Here is a 20042-nt window from a genome sequence, read left to right as displayed (position 1 = left end):
AGGGACTCTACTACATCCCCCTCCCTGTCTCTACCTCTAACCCCTTCCCAGCGAACAGAGAAAAGAGGGATGGTATCAAGCTCCAAAACGAATAGGAGGGGGGGCAAGCCTCCCCTCCCCAAATCTCTCTATAACAATGATATCTAGCAACAGTTAGCCCTCTTACCTTACTAATACTTGTTGCTAATGTCTAATAATGTCAACAAGTCACTTGTGTTCGAACCCTGATTGACCACAGTTCAGTATGTGATCTCCTTTCCAAATTAATGAAAAGATAGTTTAGCTGAGGATAATTTAAGGAAAAAATGCATTTTTATTGAAAAATTCGAATTGTCTCCCAGGACTTACAATTGTCTTAAAAGAATTTAACAACATTAATTGCAAAAAGGAAGTTTATTTCACAGAAGGAAAAGAGAAAAAAAAACTTAGCTCTTTGCATTTCCAGAGTGTATAAGTTCTATAAAAATAGATATGGCGAGACACCATCTTCATCCTGTGTAATTTAACAGTCATAAAGGGAGCCCAAACACAATGGTAAATCATGAGAATATAATTTCTTTTTAACAAGGAAATCTTTCCACTCCAACCTAGCTATTTTACAAAACACTCAGTACCACAAATACCTCTGGCAAAACAAACGTTCAACTAGAAATTGCATGGTAAAACCGCTGTGGTTGTTTCTTCCACAGTCTGCAAGCTGGCGACAGTGAAACCAGGGTAACTGCAGCCAACTGATAGAAGAAGTGTGTCAATTGTCACCGGTAAGCCATTTGAACCAGCAGAACTACTGATGCCACTTGGGTCCGACATCCCAAATGCAGGTAAACCTCTTACTATTTTGCTTCTAGAATGAAGGAAGCCAGATATGAGATAACAAGAATATATAACAATATAAGCCGCAGATTATTCTCTTTGAGTGAAACTACAACGAAACTAAGAAATTCACTGTAGTACCTGACTAATGTTACAGTCCAAAAGCAACTCTTTGAACAAAATCTGGTCTTCTCTTACTTGGCATCCGAAGTAGCCCAGTAATTTGAAGCTCTGTTACAGCTCTGCAAAACCGTGCTCTGACAAACCTTGGTTAAGTAACATTAATCACTAGATACTGGCAACAGATTTACCACTCTTAGTATCACGATTCAATATTCCAGTGACAAATAATCTTTTTTATGAGCAAGAAAATAAGTTGGACATTGAATCAGAACCCTAATACCTGTTCGGTGCCCAGCCCAAAACAAGCTTAAGAACTAACACTCTAATCAATTCGACATAAATAGACATCAAAGAGAAAAAGTAAATCAAATAGTAATATACTGTTCAACAATCTTACTTCTACATTTTGTACACTATATATCACAGTAGATCCAGCTTGAATGTTTTAGAAAAGGTCAGTGAGTCAAAGGGATTTTATTGTTTTTAGATTTTGCACTTTGATCCCTATAAGATTGCAAAATGAATTAACTATTAACCTGATTTCCATTTTTTTTTTCAACTGCAGGTGTCTTTCTCAAGTCAGGCAATCCCAACAGAAATAGATTCACTGTAATTATTTTTATGGTCTCCTTAGATGTCATCACAAATACAGTTGTCTAGATGTCAACATTCCAAATACAGCCATCTAAATGCCATATTTTTAATATGGCCATATTCCAAATACAAGTACTGGAATTCGTAAATATGGGGGTGGTATAGTCAATAATATTTTTTTAACAAAAGAACCATTAATAAAATATACAAATGGGTCTCACACATGGGCCTCATTTTCCAAACTATGAGAAGTGGAAGAGGCAGACCCCTTCCCTTCCTCTACCATCCCACAACCCACAACAACCCAACAACCCCTTCCCGGGGGTGGTATAGTCAATAATATTTTTTTAACAAAAGAACCATTAATAAAATATACAAATGGGTCTCACACATGGGCCTCATTTTCCAAACTATGAGAAGTGGAAGAGGCAGACCCCTTCCCTTCCTCTACCACCCCACAACCCACAACAACCCAACCACCCCTTTCCGGGGGTGGTATAGTCAATAATATTTTTTTAACAAAAGAACCATTAATAAAATATACAAATGGGTCTCACACATGGGCCTCATTTTCCAAACTATGAGAAGTGGAAGAGGCAGACCCCTTCCCTTCCTCTACCATCCCACAACCCACAACAACCCAACCACCCCTTCCCGGGGGTGGTATAGTCAATAATATTTTTTTAACAAAAGAACCATTAATAAAATATACAAATGGGTCTCACACATGGGCCTCATTTTCCAAACTATGAGAAGTGGAAGAGGCAGACCCCTTCCCTTCCTCTACCATCCCACAACCCACAACAACCCAACAACCCCTTCCCGGGGGTGGTATAGTCAATAATATTTTTTTAACAAAAGAACCATTAATAAAATATACAAATGGGTCTCACACATGGGCCTCATTTTCCAAACTATGAGAAGTGGAAGAGGCAGACCCCTTCCCTTCCTCTACCATCCCACAACCCACAACAACCCAACCACCCCTTCCCGGGGGTGGTATAGTCAATAATATTTTTTTAACAAAAGAACCATTAATAAAATATACAAATGGGTCTCACACATGGGCCTCATTTTCCAAACTATGAGAAGTGGAAGAGGCAGACCCCTTCCCTTCCTCTACCATCCCACAACCCACAACAACCCAACCACCCCTTCCCGGGGGTGGTATAGTCAATAATATTTTTTTAACAAAAGAAACATTAATAAAATATACAAATGGGTCTCACACATGGGCCTCATTTTCCAAACTATGAGAAGTGGAAGAGGCAGACCCCTTCCCTTCCTCTACCATCCCACAACTCAACCCCCCACCCCCCACTTTTTTCTGATGAGCCTTCAATTTTTTGTGTTTAAATTTTTATTTTTAAAGTTCTTAAAAATTAAAATAAAGGAATATTATACTAATCTTACTTTTCTGTTAAGCCATAGTTATCCATTAAATTGTAATTTGGCCATATTCATAAACAGACATCTAGATGGCCATGGCCGTATTTGGAAAATATCCATAATTTATTGAAGTGCACCCCAGTGAGTTCAAGTCCCTCATCCCATTATCAATCACAACATCTAAAAACATTTTGTGATACCTTCTCAACACATTTCCCTATCATGTCCATTTACCCAACATGCCAAGATGTTCTCTACACCTGAAAAGTATGCATGTAAAAATAGAAATGGCAAAAGTTACTAAATTAAATAGGATACTGTATTGATGCTTCACTAATGTTCAGTGTTGCATTGGTAGCTTTTCGTTTTCTAGAAACTGGAGACTGAACAACTTTTTTTTTGCCTTTGATACCAGAGCTGAGAATTATGCCTTTGAAGGATTGATACCAATCATGAAGGTTGATTAGATCTCCCTGCTCTTGAGCCAAATGATACCTACAGCAAAGCTCCTCAAGGAAATTAACACATTCCAAAACATACCATAAAGCTTGGCAAAGTATGGCTTTCAACCACACAAAAAAATCACTCTTCAGAGACTCACAACTACTTCTCTCTACTTCTACATAAAGAAGATCAAATAAACCACTAAAGATTCTGAGTATTTACATAATTGATGTATCATGCGTAGTGGGCAATAAGGCATTTCCAGCCTTGTGGCAGCAACTACAATGGAGATAAGTGTGAGACTTGAGAAGGTCAACTTGAACTGTTCTCCTTGGATCTCCAATTAAAGCCTAGTAAATCATAATGGAAATAAAGAAAATCTTCACAATTGCAGCAATGATATCGTGTATAAACTAGGAACTTTACTGACTCTATAATACTTGTAGAGCATGGATGTTCATTCTTCAGTTCACAAAATGGAAAAAAAAACTAAGTAAAATTGTTGGCTGCAGATATAAAAATATATTATTATAATTCATGCAAAATAAAATAAAAGAACAACAATTTTTTTGAGAAAAACAATGAAAAGGGAACTGACAGAAGTATGCAAAGGGACGGCACATACACACCACATGCTTAAATGATTTCCTAGTGTTAAGTTAAAAGAACATGTAATATTCGCCTGTTTAAACAAACAGTTGCAAATACAACTAAGCACAAGATGTTAAAGCCTCATATTGTTATAATTTGTTGGTATTAGAACTTTAACTAGTTAAACATAAATAATGGAGACTAACATGCATGCAGAAGTGTTGGAATAATCAGTGTAGTTCTTTAAAAAATCAAAATAAATTAAAATTAGAATAAATCTGGTCTCCTCCACCTGGTCACTTCAAATTTAATTTTGACAGCAATTTTCTTAGAAATCAAGGTCTAGAGGGTGTAGGAGGAGTTGCTCGTGATGATACTGGTTTGGTTTGATTAGCTTTTTTCCAGATCTATTGAGCAGGCTGATGCCCATCAAGCTGACATCTAAGCTCTTTCGCAAGGCCTTAAAATTATGTTGATAGGTTTTGAAATCCTCTAATTGTTGAAGGGGATTCTTTTGTGGTTATCTTGTGGCTTTAGAGGTCATCCTACATGGCATCTTCAGAATGTTTATAATGAAATTAAACATTTGGCGCCTGGATTAGCTGTTACTTGGGACTCATGTTTGCACTCTGCGAGTGGTCTTACAGATAGATAAGCTAAAAAAGGTGTTTCAAGATCTGTATTTCCATTCGTGATTCTATTCCCCTTGGAGTATGAAGACTTTCATCTTCCCTGTATTCTGCTATTCCTGATCTTTTAATAGAAATTTTACCATCTTCAAAAAAAGAAAAAGTTAACTTTCAAGAAATCAACAACTCCAGTATGCATATCATTTTCCTCAAGAATGGAAGTATTTGAATTAAAAGTGCAAGAGACACAAAACACAACTTGCTGAGCAAATCACACTTTAAAAGAAGTTGGAAGTATCTCAAACACTTTAACACTTACCGACAGCAGTATGTTGACATGCTTAAAACATACAATTTCATGGAAAGGCATACACTCCATTGGCTTGAGATAATTCCTACAATAAAAATGGTATATAAGCATACAAGGTGTTTCAGATCCCATAAGACCACCATTTCAGAATCAGAAGAAATAACAAATAATAAGTACATGAAATATGAATTTCCCGGAACATGTTGACTGCTCAATAAGCAGCAGCATAAGGGTGAATTTGCATATTTTCTTTTTATGACCCAAACCTAACTTTGATGAACAAAGAAAAATATCAGTTAACCTTCCTTTGACATCTATATAGTTTGCTACCTCTTCTCCTCTTAACCTCTGTTACACTAATGATTAATAATGATATCATAATTTCATGCATCCAATATTCCAAAATTATAAAACTGCATAAATTTTTTTGCCAAACTCTTCTGAAACATTACTTTTAACACAGTGGATCCATGAATGGTGAAAATTTTTCTGATTCAGGTTCAAAGTGCATTCATACAATGTTCAACAAGAACACTTAACTGAAGGTCCTACATGTGATAAACAAGTGGATGGAAAAGCGAAGTGCTGTTAATTTTCTAAACTTTCCACATATAAACTACTTAAGAAAAAATGGAAAGCATATGGTCTTAATAAACCTTTAGCTGTTGTTCATATGATTAGGGATGGCACCGGATTCAATCTTCAGCTAATAAGGAGTTCCGTCCTCCCAGGAAAGTCAAGTAATATTATCATGGTCATGGGAAGTTTCTTGTCAAAGTTATTAAGCTGAACCAGGGCTCCAGGTTAAAGGAATGTAGTCTCAGGGCATGTAAGTGAAGAAGTCTCTCTGAACCAGCACCCTCTTCTCCCGCCAGAGCCCCAGAAAATCATTCGTCTGCCCCCAAACCTCCTCCGTGATGGGCGGCTTGTGCTGGCACGGTCAATTACCATCCATTCCACCCCCGAAACCGATAAATCCAGCATTCTCCAATGGCTGAAGGATGGTCTAAACCTCACATACACCCCCAGAATCTCAAAGAACTCTCATAAGGTGAAATCAAGTTTAAAACAAAGATAGTAGAGAAAGAGGGAGAATGATAACAAGAAATAATTAATTAGGAAGGAGTAGAAAAAGAAGTGAAGAAATTGGAGAATAAAGGAATACTCAAACAGTTAGAAATTAAACCCTCTATTTCTTTTTTTTTCTTTTTGAATTTGGTGATTCATTAATTAACATGGAGAATACAAAGGAGGGGAAGATGAAAACCCTCAAGCCCCATTGAAAAAGGATTCTCCATCTAATAAACAAGTCCTTTTTACACCTGATTTAGCTAAACCACCAGCAACATGTTTTTTGCTGATCTTAAAACAGGATTCTCCTTCTTTCTTTTGTTATAATCACTTAAATTACATCATGGAAAAATACAAATACCCCTGGAGTTCATAAAATATACAAAAGAAACGCAGTAACTAAATTATCCTTCACTGGCTATAGACACAGGTAAGAATAACCTCACAATTACACGAATGGTGAATCCTGTACCTGATCATGCTTTCTAGAAGAGTAGCAGCCATCTCATTTGCAGTAGATGAAGCTATCTCTACATTCAGATGTGACCGAGGTTGGGATGTCCTGTCAAACAATTATTAAGAGACATCAAAATACTTATCAAGGCATCTCATGAATAAGATAGTACCCCAGAAAATAAAGATCAAGTAAAATGACCAAACTGTCCCTATACTGTTTACTAACATCCACCATATTCACTCAATATCTCTACATGTGATCTCTTTAGGGAAGGTTTACTTCAATTGTCTCTGCCGCTCACACCTTTAAAGGTCAGATTTCTTCTCTTTTTTCTGCCATAAGTTAAGGATTAATAGCTTGTGTTAATATTAAGCAATAATTATGTGCATTTGTGCCCCTAGAAAATTGTTTTCCTATTGTTGTAAGGTCTACACAGAGACTTGTGCCTCCAAAGACTATAAGGGTGTCAAGTGTGGTCTGCTTGAGGTTGGTGCAATTGTGACTGAACATATTCTGCTTAGTTCTATTACAGGAAGTTTAAATTGGTTGTCCTCCAAATTATCAATCATATTATGAATTGAAACAACTCCAAAGAAATGTGGAAGATGTAATATGCTCTTTTGAGCTTTTGTCTTAATAAAAATCAGCATCATTTCAAAAAAAAAAAAAAAAAAAAAAAAAAAAAAGAAATGTGGAAGACCCTTCAACCGATTTTTTCCCAAAAGAGTAATCTGTCTCGTGTTTATGAATTATATGTTAAATACTTTAGCATGACTCATGGTGATAAGATTGTCATTTACTTCAATAATATGTGACAATGTGAGAAAATCAGCTTAAGGGTATTTTGGTCATTTTACATGATCGGATATTTTATATTATGACACTACCTTGTTCAGCATGTTTGAATTAGCCAGTGTACAAATTTTTATATTCATAGGAGGAGTAGAATGGGAGTTAAGGAGGAATAAGTGTTTTCTATGTAAGAGGGGCATTTTTGTCATTTCTGTAATTTATGACAAAACCTAATAAATAGCATTGGGGGTCGTGCACAGAAAACCTCCTCTTTATTTAGACGTCTTCAAGAAATCAAGGTTTTCAAATCTCCTCATGATTAGTTGGTAAAAATTCAATTTTCTCTCTTTTCTTTTACCATAACCTTAGGATCACTGGTTCTATCATCCTTTAAAGGATTATTCATACTTTGATTCCCCAAAAGGGGCTCTGCTTTGAGAGATCTTGAGATGTGCATCAACTATCCCTAGTGTGCCTACATCATCAGTTTGCATGTTGACATTGGTCTATTCTTGAAGGATCTCCTATCTATTTGATATATGGTGTTGATTTAAACAAATATCACTTGTGCTTATCTCAACCCTACCCTAACCCTAATTTTTATGAAGTGGGGCCCACTTCTTGGAATTTGCAAAAATATTTGGATATTGAAATTGAATATTTTTGGCGGTTCTATACTTACTCTATGGCTCATTTAGGTGAAGTTTATGTACCATCTAGCAACATGGGTGCATCTGATGGCAAAAATGAAGTGTTGATGACATCTGAGAAGTTGACATGACCAAATTATCTTAATTAGACATTTCTGAGACTCTAGCAGAAAATTAATGTATATCATCCATTCACTACGAATAAGCAGGAATTAAGAAAACAACATAACCAACTACTGGTGGCAAAGTTTCTTGATGGCCTAGGTGGGGAGTTTGACAACATTAAGGCATAGATCTTAGCTTCAGAAGAGGTATTTTTATTACCCATTACTTTCAACAGAATTGTGAGGGCAGAAAAAACTTTGGTATCCAAAGAAGAAAAAGGAGGTAAGGTGATATATGTTGTTGCACTTAATACTTTGGGCCCTAATCCTAGCCCAACAAACTCATCTCGAGGTTGGACAGGTTTTGGGAGAGGTAGAGGTAAAGTCAATTCAGGCAAAGGTCGAGGCAGAGGTGATAGTAAGTCCAAAAGGAAGTGTGTCCATTGTGGACGAAATAATCATTACTCTGATAGATCTTGGATAAAATTGGAAAGTCTGCCTAGGCAAACTCTACCAACCATGAGACTAGTGGAAGTTTATGTCCCCTCCGGGGGAGCTGATGAGGTACAACAACTATTTTAGCAACATCTAGCTCAATTATCAGTTGGTTCATCCTCAGCATCTATGGTTCATGGTCCTACTCCTATTGCTACCCTAGCTACTTTAGGTACATCCGCTTTTCTCCTACATGGGTTATCAATTCCGGATCTACTGCTCACATGACAGGTATGTGATCCTTGTTTTCTAACATGAAAGAGGCATCACATATAAAGCAAGTAAATTTAGCTGATGGGTTTATTTCCTCGGTCCAGGGTGTTGGTACAATTATCCCTGCATCGTTTGTGTCTCCTCAATCTGTTTTACTAGTTCCTAAATTTCCTCTAAATTTGTTGTCAGTGAGCCAATTAACTAAGTCTATAAACTATTCTCTGACATTTTATCCTACTCATTGTTTATTTCTTTTTTTTAAATGGACACGTTTTTTATTTCAAGATCTCGTGACGAAAAGGACGAATGGTTCCGCGCGTGAGAGAGATGGTTTGTATTATTTGGAGAGCCACTTGCCAGATAATACACTACATGCATTTCATACATCTGCTACCCCCATTCCAGTGGCATTTGTGATTAGGTCATCCTTCACAAACAAAACTGATTCAAGTCTTTCTAGAATTTCCTTCCAATCTTACACTTTAGTGCGAGTCATGTCAACTGGACAAGCATCACCGGAGCTCCTTTCCAACCTCACATCATAAGACAAGTCAACTATTTGAAGTCTTTCATTCTGATATTTGAGGTCCTTATCCTATAACAAGTTTGTTTGGCTTTAGGTACTTTATTTCATTTATTGATGATTTTAGTAGGTGTACTTGGATCTATCTTCTTCGGGAGAAGCCTGAAGCTTTCGATGTATTCAAACTTTTTTACAATGAAATAAAGAATCACTTTTCGGCTTATATCCATATTTCGCATACTGACAATGGTCTTGAATTTAGGAATCATAAGTTTGACAATTTTTTGTCAAAATCAAGGGATCATTCATCAAACCTCATGTGTGTTTATTCCACAAGAAAATGGAGTTGCAGAGCGTAAAAATCATCATCTACAAGAAGTAGCTAGCACTATGATGTTTACATGTGAAAATTCCTAAGCACTTTTGGGGTGATGCAGTGCTTACTGCATGCTACTTGATCAATAGGATGCCTTCATCTATCCTTGAACGTAAAATTCCCATTCAGATTTTGTTGCCTTTAGCTCCATTGTTCTTAGTTTCGCCTCGTGTCTTTGGATGTATTTGTTTTACTAATGTTATGGGATCATCTAAAGATAAGTTATCTCCTAGTGCAACTAAGTGTATTTTTCTTGAGTACTCTCGTACACAAAAAGGGTACAAGTGTTTTTATCCATCTACTAGAAAAACATTTGTATCCATAGATGTAACATTTTTTTAAGATACACCATTTTTTGAATCTACTACTCCCATTGATGTACCATCTTCTTCCCCAGTTTCCAAGTCAATTATTCCCCTGCTGGTTGATGTTTTTCTTGGACCTACACAAAATATCACTATTGAGAAAACCTTGCAAGTATATCAACGTCAAAAGGTGCATCCCTCTCAGCAATGACCTCCTCTCCCATGCAAGACCATGACTCATCTACGTCTCATGATCCTAAGGTAAGTGATCTACACCTACCCATTGTTTTAAGGAAAGGTGTTTGGAAAGGTACTCGTCATCCATTGTCTCATTTTGTGTCAAATGATTATTTGTTTGACAACTAAAAAAAGTTCATATTGTCTATCTCTACTTACACTATTCCTTCTTCAATGCAGGATGTTATGTCTTCTCCATAGTGGAAGCAAGCCATGAATGCTAAGATGGCTACTCTGTTAGAGCAAGTAACCTGGCAGTTATGTGAGTTACCTTCAAGTACAACAGTGGTTGGCTTTAGATGGGTGTATACGGTCAAATACAAGGTTGATGGCTCGATTGAGAGGTATAAAGCTCATCTGGTGGCCAAAGGATATACACAAAATTATATTGTAGACGTGTTTGAAACTTTTTATCCAGTTGCTCAATTATATTCGGTGTACATTTTAGTATCTATTGTTGTTACCCAAGGTGGGCCCTTAAGCCGTTAGACATAAAGAATGTTTTTTCTGTATGGTGACCTAGAAGAAGAGGTCTATATGGAGTAACCTCCGGGGTAGATTGCTCAGGGGGGAGATGCACAAAGTATGCAGACTCAAGAAAGCAATCTATGGGTTGAAACAAAGCCCTCGTGCTTGGTTTGAAAATTTTAGCCAAATAGTGATGTCTATGGACTTTTCTAGAAGTCATTGTGATCATTCGCTGTTTGTCATGAAAAAGTACTTCGGGAATCATAGTTTGACTTGTATATGTGGATAATATTATAATGTCTGGCAGTGATACCCCTAGAATTGAAGAAGTTAAAAAGCTACTTTCTACTCGCTTCCAAACCAAAGACTTGGGAGGATTGAAATGCTTGGAATGTTTTGGCCAAGCCATCAGTGTCTTATCAAGAACCAACAAAAAACGTTCCTTCATCAACATCCCAGTAATTGTTTGTGCCTCATTCATCCAACTTTTCGATATGGTGCAGCACCTACGGGTGCAACCTCACCAAGGAACCCCAGACCAGCAACCTGGCATTTTACCTATCAACTTTGTTCCATAATGGCCCCTACTAAGCCTGGCTAGATCACTGACTACTCCCTCCCCCCACCACCACTTTCAAATTCACTATTGGACCGAACACCCCACCCTGAACCATAGGCAGAACCCCTGACAGCTTTTCAGAGATTTCTTGTTTCCACTGACTCCCCTGTGTCGACACAATCCCACTCCCCTCCTCGCCATACCAAGAGAACCACTACCCTTTGACCACTTATCCCCTCAGGACACATAGCAGCCATGGCGACCACTTGGAACCTCACTCAACTCAACCCGACAACTACTGCCACCACCTTTCAAGGACCCTCATCCCCATGCTAACCCCCCAACTAACTATCCCATCAAACCTCCAGCTTATGTGTCATTCCCACCCAACACTCAAAAGCACCCCCAACAACACTGAAATCTCGTTCAACACCTAGCAGGGAACCATTGCCTCCCAGCCTCGAGTTGTATCTCCTTCCCTCACCCTGGCAAGAGGTCCAAGCAACTAAATGAAGGGCTCCGATCTGAAAAACATGTCCGATGAAGCAACTTGAAATCAAATGATGGAACTCACTAATAAATTTAGAGTTGTCTACTCTAAACAACTCTCTGGCATGGACGAGTCAACTGGAATCCCTAAAGCAAATCGAAGATGATCATAATCTCCTTGAACGTCCGTGGAATAGGCTCGCGCCACCAGCGAGCTACCATCCATTGCCATTCTCCAGGAATCCAAGGCCCAATCTCTGGATAACGCTATTGTTCGGGACCTTTGGTACTGCCCTAAGATTCAGTGGACTGCTATCAATGCTATCGGCCATTCAAGCGGCCTCCTCCTCCTTTGAAATTCTAACTTCGTTGAGGGTCCCACCACCAAGATTGGCACCCACACAATCAGGCTCCAACTCCATGATCGCCATGTGCGTCACACCTAGGGTCTTGTTGGAGTCTATGGCCCTACTTGGTACCGTACTCATGCTGCCTACTGGGAAGAGCTTCACGACCTCCTTCAGAGTTAGACCTTACCCTAGCTCCTTCTTGGAGATTTCAATGCAATTCATTTCGGTCGCGAGAAATCCCCACCACCCACAAGAATCATGGCCACAACGAGAGCCTTTGCCGACCTCATTGGTAACTACGACTTGGAGGAAATCACCCTATTCGGTAAAGAATTCACTTGATCCAATGGTCTCAACCCAGGTTCTTGTACGCTGAAGCTATCAAGTCCGTCCGACGATACCGTTTCTTAATAGCAATTTCCTTTTCATGTAGCCCTCTTCCTCACATTCCTTTTATCTGTCCTTTCTGAAACATGGGTCAGACTATATAGGGTAGGGACCAATATATAGGCAGTCATCTTTGATCTTGATCAGCTGACCTTTCCGATTCCGAAAGAAACATAGTTTGGCGCTTGACCTTCATCTCAAATTAACATAATTTGAGATCGGTCATTCAGATGCAAAAATCCGTGAACGTGATGAGAGATGCAGCTTGCTCTTGACCTACATCTCAAATTATGTGTCAAAATATCAGTTTCAGGGGTATTTTTAGTCATTTTTTATATTATATTTTTCTCTTATTATGTCTGTTAGATAGATAATATCTTAATATATCTGTGGTTTAATTTTCATTCAATTTAGAGATACATTCAGGAGATATAAGTTTGAGTATTTGAGGGGCATTTTTGTCCTTTAGTACGCTTCACTTAAAACCCTGATTAAAAGGAGGATGTGCTTTTTCCAGCACGCACTCCAAGGCAGCCTTGCTGCTCTTCTCCAAAGTTCTTCTTCTTCATTATTTCTCCTCCTTTCTCCCCTAAATCTCATTTTTTCAATATGACATCAACCTTGGTGGGGCTGGTAAGCTCAGTTTGCTACTCTATGAGTCATAAGTGCCTTAGAAGCAATTTGTTGTAAGTGTCATTTGAGCAACCCAAACATAGTAATTAATTCTAAGGTGCAAACAGTCGTGTTCTTTTTGTCTTAGATTGCTTGTGCTTGAACCTTGATTGTGAAATTAATTGTCCAAATTGAATTATTAAAGATTGTAAACATCCTTAAATCAAATAAAAATGAGTCAAAATTAGTAACGACATTCAACAAACTTCCCCCCCTCCTCTAGGTTTGTTCCTCATTGGACCTAACACTGATATGATGAAAGATTTCAAGCCAAGATTATCCTTACAATATGTGAGGATAATATACTGATAGTAGATTGTGGATAAGATTAGGTAGTTACACAAATAGAATAACAGCAAGTACAACAGCTGGATTACTGTAAAACAGTAAAAACACAAATAAGTAAAATAGAAATATAAAAGACACTTGACTATTCTATCAAAGGGATCTCTGAATACTAATTTCTCCACGTTTTTTGGTCTGCAAATTTTACCATATTAAAAGACATCGGTTTGCTACTAGATAAATTACAGTGTTAGAAAAGTACCCATGATTATTTGGCCTCTGAGGCTTCAACAACTTGTTGCCATCCCCAACCATTGACTGCAGCTCTTTCACTTTCAAATTGACCTAAGGAAAAGAATATCATTGTATCATATAACTAACAAGTTGCATTGTCACCCCAATCACTAGTATGCATTGATATTGTTGAAGGGTAATCTAGTCTGTTCATACATGTAAATTGTGCCTCCTCTAGGTTATATAGGTGTCATGGAGTACTATGATGTGGGTTCCACAAGTATCTCTTTCAATCAAGAAGCTACTTCTAGAAATCAAAAGTGTGCTCGGTTAGCTTCGTCTTTAAAAAAATAAAAAAAATCATATTCTAAAAAGGAGAAAACTACTTCTTTGGTGAAGTTACAAAATGATGATTATCCAAAGAAGAGATTTTTTCTTTCCATAATGGTAAATCTTAAATATTTATTTGACAAAATATGTCATTATAATATTACAAAATTTCATAGATATAGCAAATAAGTCACTTTAATATGGGCTCATACATATTAAGTGATACCACCAAACATATTTTACAGAAAATAGGTTAATCTAATATACGTCTACACAAGTGACACCGGAACCACTAGTCTTAAAAATTGGAGGGCCCATTATCTTGCCTTTAGGTTAGTTATATAATCTATTATATTTACTTTATTATTTATAAATCACAATTAAAACTTAAGCACAATTAAGTGTATTTAGTAATTATTTTTAAAATTATGTCTAATGTAGTTATAAGTACACTTAATCCACGATTTTTAATATAATTAAACCTCCAGATCCACTTTAGTATGGACTGGTTAATAGTCCTACTGCTGCTTGAGCAATTTAATATACTACCACTGCCTGAGCAATTGAATATACTACAGCTGCCCCTAGAGGACCATCTAAGGGTTTTATACTAGAAAAGCTGCCTGCATCACCTTTCCTATGCCTCTGTCAACCATATTTATTGTCGTTCTTGGATGGTCTGATTGTTAGTTTAGTGGAATTGAAGATAATGGGTGTTTATTGTTGGTTTAATAGTATACTCTACTGATTTATGACATCTTCATGCCTAATTTAAGGTGTATGAGGGGCCCACTTGATCAGCGCAGGCAGGATTAGCTTTCTGGTGTATTATGTTTTGAATAAATTATTTCAACATTGCTTACATGTTGTTTTTGGGCAGTTACGAGGTACAATAGCTGAATCTAGCAGGCAGTTGCTCCCATTAAATCTTTTGAAAATAAAAGATAGTAGATACTGTCACTCTATTCAGATTACTTCTTTGAAATTAAATAGACAGCATTATGTGAATTGATCCAAGTCTAATCTTAAATTTTTTAAGGAAAAAAGGAAAGCGAAGTACCTTAATGAAGATCCTCCTACTCCCATAACTGAGGATTGAGAGGGGTAAGATAATCAAGTAATGACATGATTGGTTAATAGCATGGAACAAAAGGTTTAGGTGATCAGGTTATGAATTGTGAAACTTCTAAAGCAATATGGACTACATTTGCATCTATTCTTTCTCAAGAGAGCCATTTGTTCAAAGTATATGAATTATTTGTAAAATATTTCAGCATACAAAAGGGTGATCGATCAATTAATTATTACTTTACTAAATGAGAGGTGTTTTCCAGGAGGTTAGTACTTTTCACCTGTTTACCACTAATTCAAATGAACCTCGTAAGAAGAAAAATCAGATTCAGATGGCTTGGTTTCTTGACGGTCTTGAATCTAAGTATGATGCCATTTGGGCCCAGCTATTAACAAATGATAATATATCAACTCTTGAACAGGCTTTCAATTGTGTAGTCTGTATTGAACCTACAATGGTCAGTAAAATGAGAAAGATAATAAAACTGCTGAAGCTGTTGCCTTCAACTTCAACTCTTCCCTCAACAATTATAAGGTTTCACAAGGTCATGGTGGAAGTGGTAGAGGTCGTGACAAAGAGTTCCATTCAAGGATGTGGAAGTGACATAGAAATGGTAGAAAATATGTCCACAGTAGCTGAATCAATCATTTTTCAGTAAGTTCCAAGAGAAGTTTGGTAAACCCAAACATGGGTTAATTCTATTGCGATTGGAAGAGAGACTATCACATATGCCGGACCACAAGAAGAAAATCAACAATTACTTCAGCAGCTGAGTCGATTGACTTCCACATGTACCTCTTCTACTTAGAAAGAACCTGATTTCTCTTATAATGCAAGTGTCACCATGACACGTATAGGTATGCAAGCACTGAATTCGTCCCATTCTCACTCCTGGATCATTAATTCAAGAGCATCAACAGATATGTCAGGTATGCACACCTTATTTCAATCCCGTACTCCTCAACCCTATCACACTCTCTTTGGCTGATGGATCCATCTCCGCAGTTCAAGGGGAGGGTATTGTTCACAATACACCTCATATGCCCTTGAACTCAGTCTTATTTGTTCCGAACTCTCTCGTAAACCTCTTCTCTTAGTAATATTATTAAATCTAAATTGTTTTGTAACTTGTTTCCATACTTCATGTGTTTCCAAGATTTACAAAAAAGAGCATGATTGGTTCTAGGTATGAGAGATAGGCTCTGACTTTCTAAATGATGTGTCTATTCCAAAGATAGTGGCTTGCACAATGAACAATTCCCTGCAATTGTGGCACCTATTGGGACATCCATCACTAGCTAAGCTTCGTCAATCTTTTCCTTCGAATGTGCATCGTGTCACCTAGGGAAGCACTGTAGAGCTTGTTTTCCAGCAAATCCTAGTTATAGTTCTTGAATTTTTGAGTTAGTTAATCCTAATGTATGGAGCCCATATCAAGTCCCTAGCTTGTTTGGTTTCAAGTTTTTTGTCTCTTTTATTGACAATTTTAATAGTGTTTCTTAGGTGTGTCTCCTAAGAGAGAAATTCGAAGTCTTTGATGTATTCTTAAAGTTTTTCCATAAATAAAAAAATTAATTCGGTGCTTCTATTAATACCTTTCGTACAGATAACGATCTTGAATTTCTAACTCACAAGTTTACTTTTGTTTGTTGCCTTCATGGGATTACCCACCAAACCTCCTGGGTGTATACCCATCAACAAGACGGGGCTGCAGAAAGATAAAACATGCACTCACTGAATTAAAATGCACATTATTATTCCAAATGCATGTTCCTAAAATCTTTTTGGGGTGATGTTGTTTTAACTCCATGTTTCGTAAGCTTGGAAAAAGATGAGAGGAAGAGAGTGAGAGCAAGAGCAAGGGAGAAAGGGGAGAGAAAATGAACATGAGAGAGGAAGAAGTGTGTGAGAGCTTGTAGGGAGAGAGCGAGGAGGTGGCAATTGCGACCACCTGCCTGCCCTTGGGGAGGGGGGGCCAAACCGACCGCACCGCTCAAGGATATGATCATCTTCATCGCTAGCAGCACAGCAAGGACTGGAGGACCACCACCGCAAAAGATAACACCCAGAAGACCACCGAAGGCGACGAACCTCCTTGGCAAACAGTGTCCAGCCGAGCATCCCACAGAAGATAACGGCTGGAAGCTCCACCACCTTACCAGGCAACCTGCATGCCCAACATTTCCGGTTCGGGCAAACCTCCCTCTCCTTCCGCAAATCGCAGGAACGCTCAGCCTTGCCATTTGTATCTGGTACAAAACAAACAACAAAAGATCTTTCATCAGCATCCCAGTCATCGTCGGTGGCTCCCTCATCTCACACTGCCTCACAAACCACCTCGGTCTTGGATACACCCCCACAGATCTCCCAAGTGCAAAACCACACCTGGTTCATCATTCTTCAAAACCCAACGGACAAACATGCCACTAAGGAAGCCATCTCACATCTAACCTCGCACATCCTTGCAGCAGATGACTGGAAATCGTCCTACATGGACTTCTCCTTCAGATGGTGGATCACTATCAAAGGCTTATTGGTCAAGCTTTGGTGCACACACTGTGGAGTGCATCACTCGCGCCTTTGGAGTTAGCAGACAAATTTGAGGCAGTCTACTTGGGATAACTCCCTAGTGTGTATGAGCCAACTGATACCCCCAAACCTCGTTCCCAATGATAATCATCTTCTGGAACATCTGAGGAATAGACTCACGCCATTGCAAGCTACCATCAGAAACATCCTCTCCCAACACTGCCCTTCCATCACCATCCTTCAAGAAACCAAATGCCAATCGCTGGAAACTGCCACCATGAGTAACCTTTGGTACTGCCCAGAGCTAGAATGGACTGCCATCAATGTCATTGGTCACTCAAGAGGGCCTCTCCCCCTCTGGAATCCTAACTACAATGACATTTTGGACACCAAGGTCGGCACCCACTCAATCGGTCTCCAACTCCGAGATTGGCACACGGGTCACACATGGAGCCTCGCTGGTGTTTACGGTCCCACTCAGTACCGCGCCCATACCGATTTCTACGAGGAGCTTCACGACCTACTTCTGAGCTGGACCTCTACCTTGCTCCTTGATGGGGATTTCCATGCTATCTGATTATGTCGTGCGAAGGACCCACCTGCCACTAGAATTACCTCTATAATGAGGGTGTTTGCTGATTTCATCGATAGCTACGAACGTGATGAAATCACCCTCTCAGGAAAGGAATTCACCTAGTCAAACGGGCAGTGCCAACCTATCCTTTCAAAGCTGGACCATTTCCTCCCCAACAACTCTATGGTGGCATCTCTGGCAAGTCCTTAGCCGTGTTAGTTCTAACCATTGGTAAATTCTCCTAGACACCAAATTTGGCAAATGGGGAATGCTCCCTTCAGATTTGAGAATGTCTAGTTGAGAGAATCTGTTCAATTCTTCTCGAAAAGACTGGTGGCAGAGCCTCCACCCCAGCTCAAACTCAGGATGGGCCTTCCCACTCAAACTTAAACTTCTGAAAGCCAAGCTTTGAAATTGGTCCTCCAGCCGTCGCTCCGCCAATGCCGCCATGAAGTGTTCTGTCCTCAACACCATCGCTGATTTGGACCTCACCTAGGAGCTTAGGTCACTCTCTCCCTCTAAATTTTCTCATCATCATAATCTAAATGAGGAATATCAATCCATCTCATCCAATGACAACATTATCTGGAAGCAGCGAGCCCAGTTTCAATGGCTCACTAATGGCGATGGAAATATGAAAATTTTCCACTCTATTGCCTCTGCCAGATGGAAGTCAAACCGTGTCACTTTGTTATGCATCAATGGCCAGGTGACCTCGGACAAACACTCCATCACTAACGAAATTGTGAGTTTTTTCACAGACCTCTCTACACATAGGAATGTTTCAACCGGCCAACCATCCAATTCCTCCAATTCAAGAAGATCAGCAGCCAATCTGCCTCACTTCTAGAACAACCTTTCACAATTCCAGAAATTGAAGTTGGTGCTCGTGGTATTCCTGTTGACCGAGCCCCTAGCCCGGACAGATATAAGGATGAACTCTACTGAAATTTCTGGGAGCTAATCAAGGATGACATCATCACCATGGTCCACAACTTTCATCAATATGGGATAATTAACCTTATGCTTGGTCCCGAAAAAAAGCGAATGTCGAGTTGTCACAGGATATCCTGCCTATCAGCTTCATCTCTAGTGCCTACAAGGAGATCACAGACTCCTCGCCCATCGCATGAAAGATGTCCTCCCAACAATAATTCAGAGTAGTCAGAATGCATTTATCCATGGGCAAAACATCCTTGACTGCCATGGCTGCCCACAAGTTGCTTGATTCCTTCAAGCGGTCCAAGCTCCCTCGGAATGTCGTCAAACTTGACTTTGAAAAAGCCTCTGATCGAGTCAATTGGAAACTCATCGATTATCTTCTCCAGTGCATTGGTTTTGGCAACCAATGGCGATTTTGGATCCGGAGTTGCCTCTCCTCGGCCACATACTTAATCCTTATGAATGGCACTTCCAACGGGCACTTCCATGGATCGAGAGGAATTAGACAAGGGAATCCTCTCTCCCCTTTCATGTTCAATATCGTTGTAGAATACCTCTCAGCCATGGTCCAGCATGCAAGACATATCGGTTGAGAAGCTTGAAATCCACTTCGCCACTCGGAAGGGCCGATTCCTCAGCAAGGCAGGTAGGCTTATCCTCCTAAACTCTTGTATCGCCAGCATTCAAACTATGCCCTATTTTTTTCTACCTTGCCCCGCCTCCATCTATAAAGTGACGCCTTTAAATACCACTTGGTTAGTTGGGATAAAGTTTGTCTATTAAAGTATTTGGGAGGACTGGGTATTCGGAAATCCAAGGACATGAATCAGGCTTTGCTTTTGAAGTGGATTTGACAGTTCAACACCAACTATTTCAATCTCTGGAAGGAAATGGTCATCACCAAGCTCGGTTGTTCCTCTCCCTGGTGGCTTTCAGGAGGTAACAAAAGATGTTTATCGCCAATTTGAAGATCCCACTACCTTCTTCTTCCAACTTTCGCCTCGACAACCAGATTCTATGTGGGCAACAGAAGGT

At 39.0% G+C, this 20042-nt stretch overlaps 1 protein-coding gene across 3 annotated transcripts; it reads right to left on the bottom strand.

Moving 5' to 3' along the window:
• Positions 1-343: 343 nt before the first annotated feature.
• LOC137951225 (origin of replication complex subunit 3-like) lies at positions 344-13670 on the bottom strand. 3 transcript variants are annotated; one of them, XM_068797819.1, is made up of 7 exons: positions 13589-13670; positions 6437-6526; positions 4903-4978; positions 3586-3713; positions 3238-3414; positions 955-1070; positions 344-841 (listed from the first exon to the last, which is right to left on the bottom strand). In XM_068797819.1, the coding sequence occupies exons 1-6, from the start codon at positions 13639-13641 to the stop codon at positions 965-967; spliced, it is 630 nt and encodes a 209-aa protein (XP_068653920.1). In that variant the 5' UTR covers positions 13642-13670; the 3' UTR covers positions 344-841; positions 955-964. The 3 variants fall into 3 exon arrangements, with proteins under 3 accessions (XP_068653920.1, XP_068653925.1, XP_068653912.1); XM_068797824.1 differs by having other exon boundaries at positions 344-731; XM_068797811.1 differs by having other exon boundaries at positions 347-844.
• Positions 13671-20042: the final 6372 nt, after the last annotated feature.

Source organism: Aristolochia californica, unplaced genomic scaffold, assembly GCF_029961685.1.
Source record: "Aristolochia californica isolate CCGP_79_NKW_82.1479 unplaced genomic scaffold, dmAriCali1.0.hap1 SCAF_1, whole genome shotgun sequence".
Lineage (NCBI taxonomy): Eukaryota > Viridiplantae > Streptophyta > Magnoliopsida > Piperales > Aristolochiaceae > Aristolochia > Aristolochia californica.
The sequence above is the reverse complement of the archived record's forward strand: the minus strand, read 5'-3'. Positions and strand labels throughout refer to the sequence as shown.

Bases quoted from the DNA above. Each gene is read 5' to 3' on its own strand.
- LOC137951225 (XM_068797819.1), bottom strand. From the start codon at position 13,641: ATGGTTGGGGATGGCAACAAGTTGTTGAAGCCTCAGAGGCCAAATAAT. The intron at 6,527-13,588 runs GTACTTTTCTAA...ATTGTTTGACAG, and splicing joins CAGAGGCCAAATAATCATGG to GACATCCCAACCTCGGTCAC. The intron at 4,979-6,436 runs GTACAGGATTCA...TTTTTATTGTAG, and splicing joins CTTCTAGAAAGCATGATCAG to GAATTATCTCAAGCCAATGG.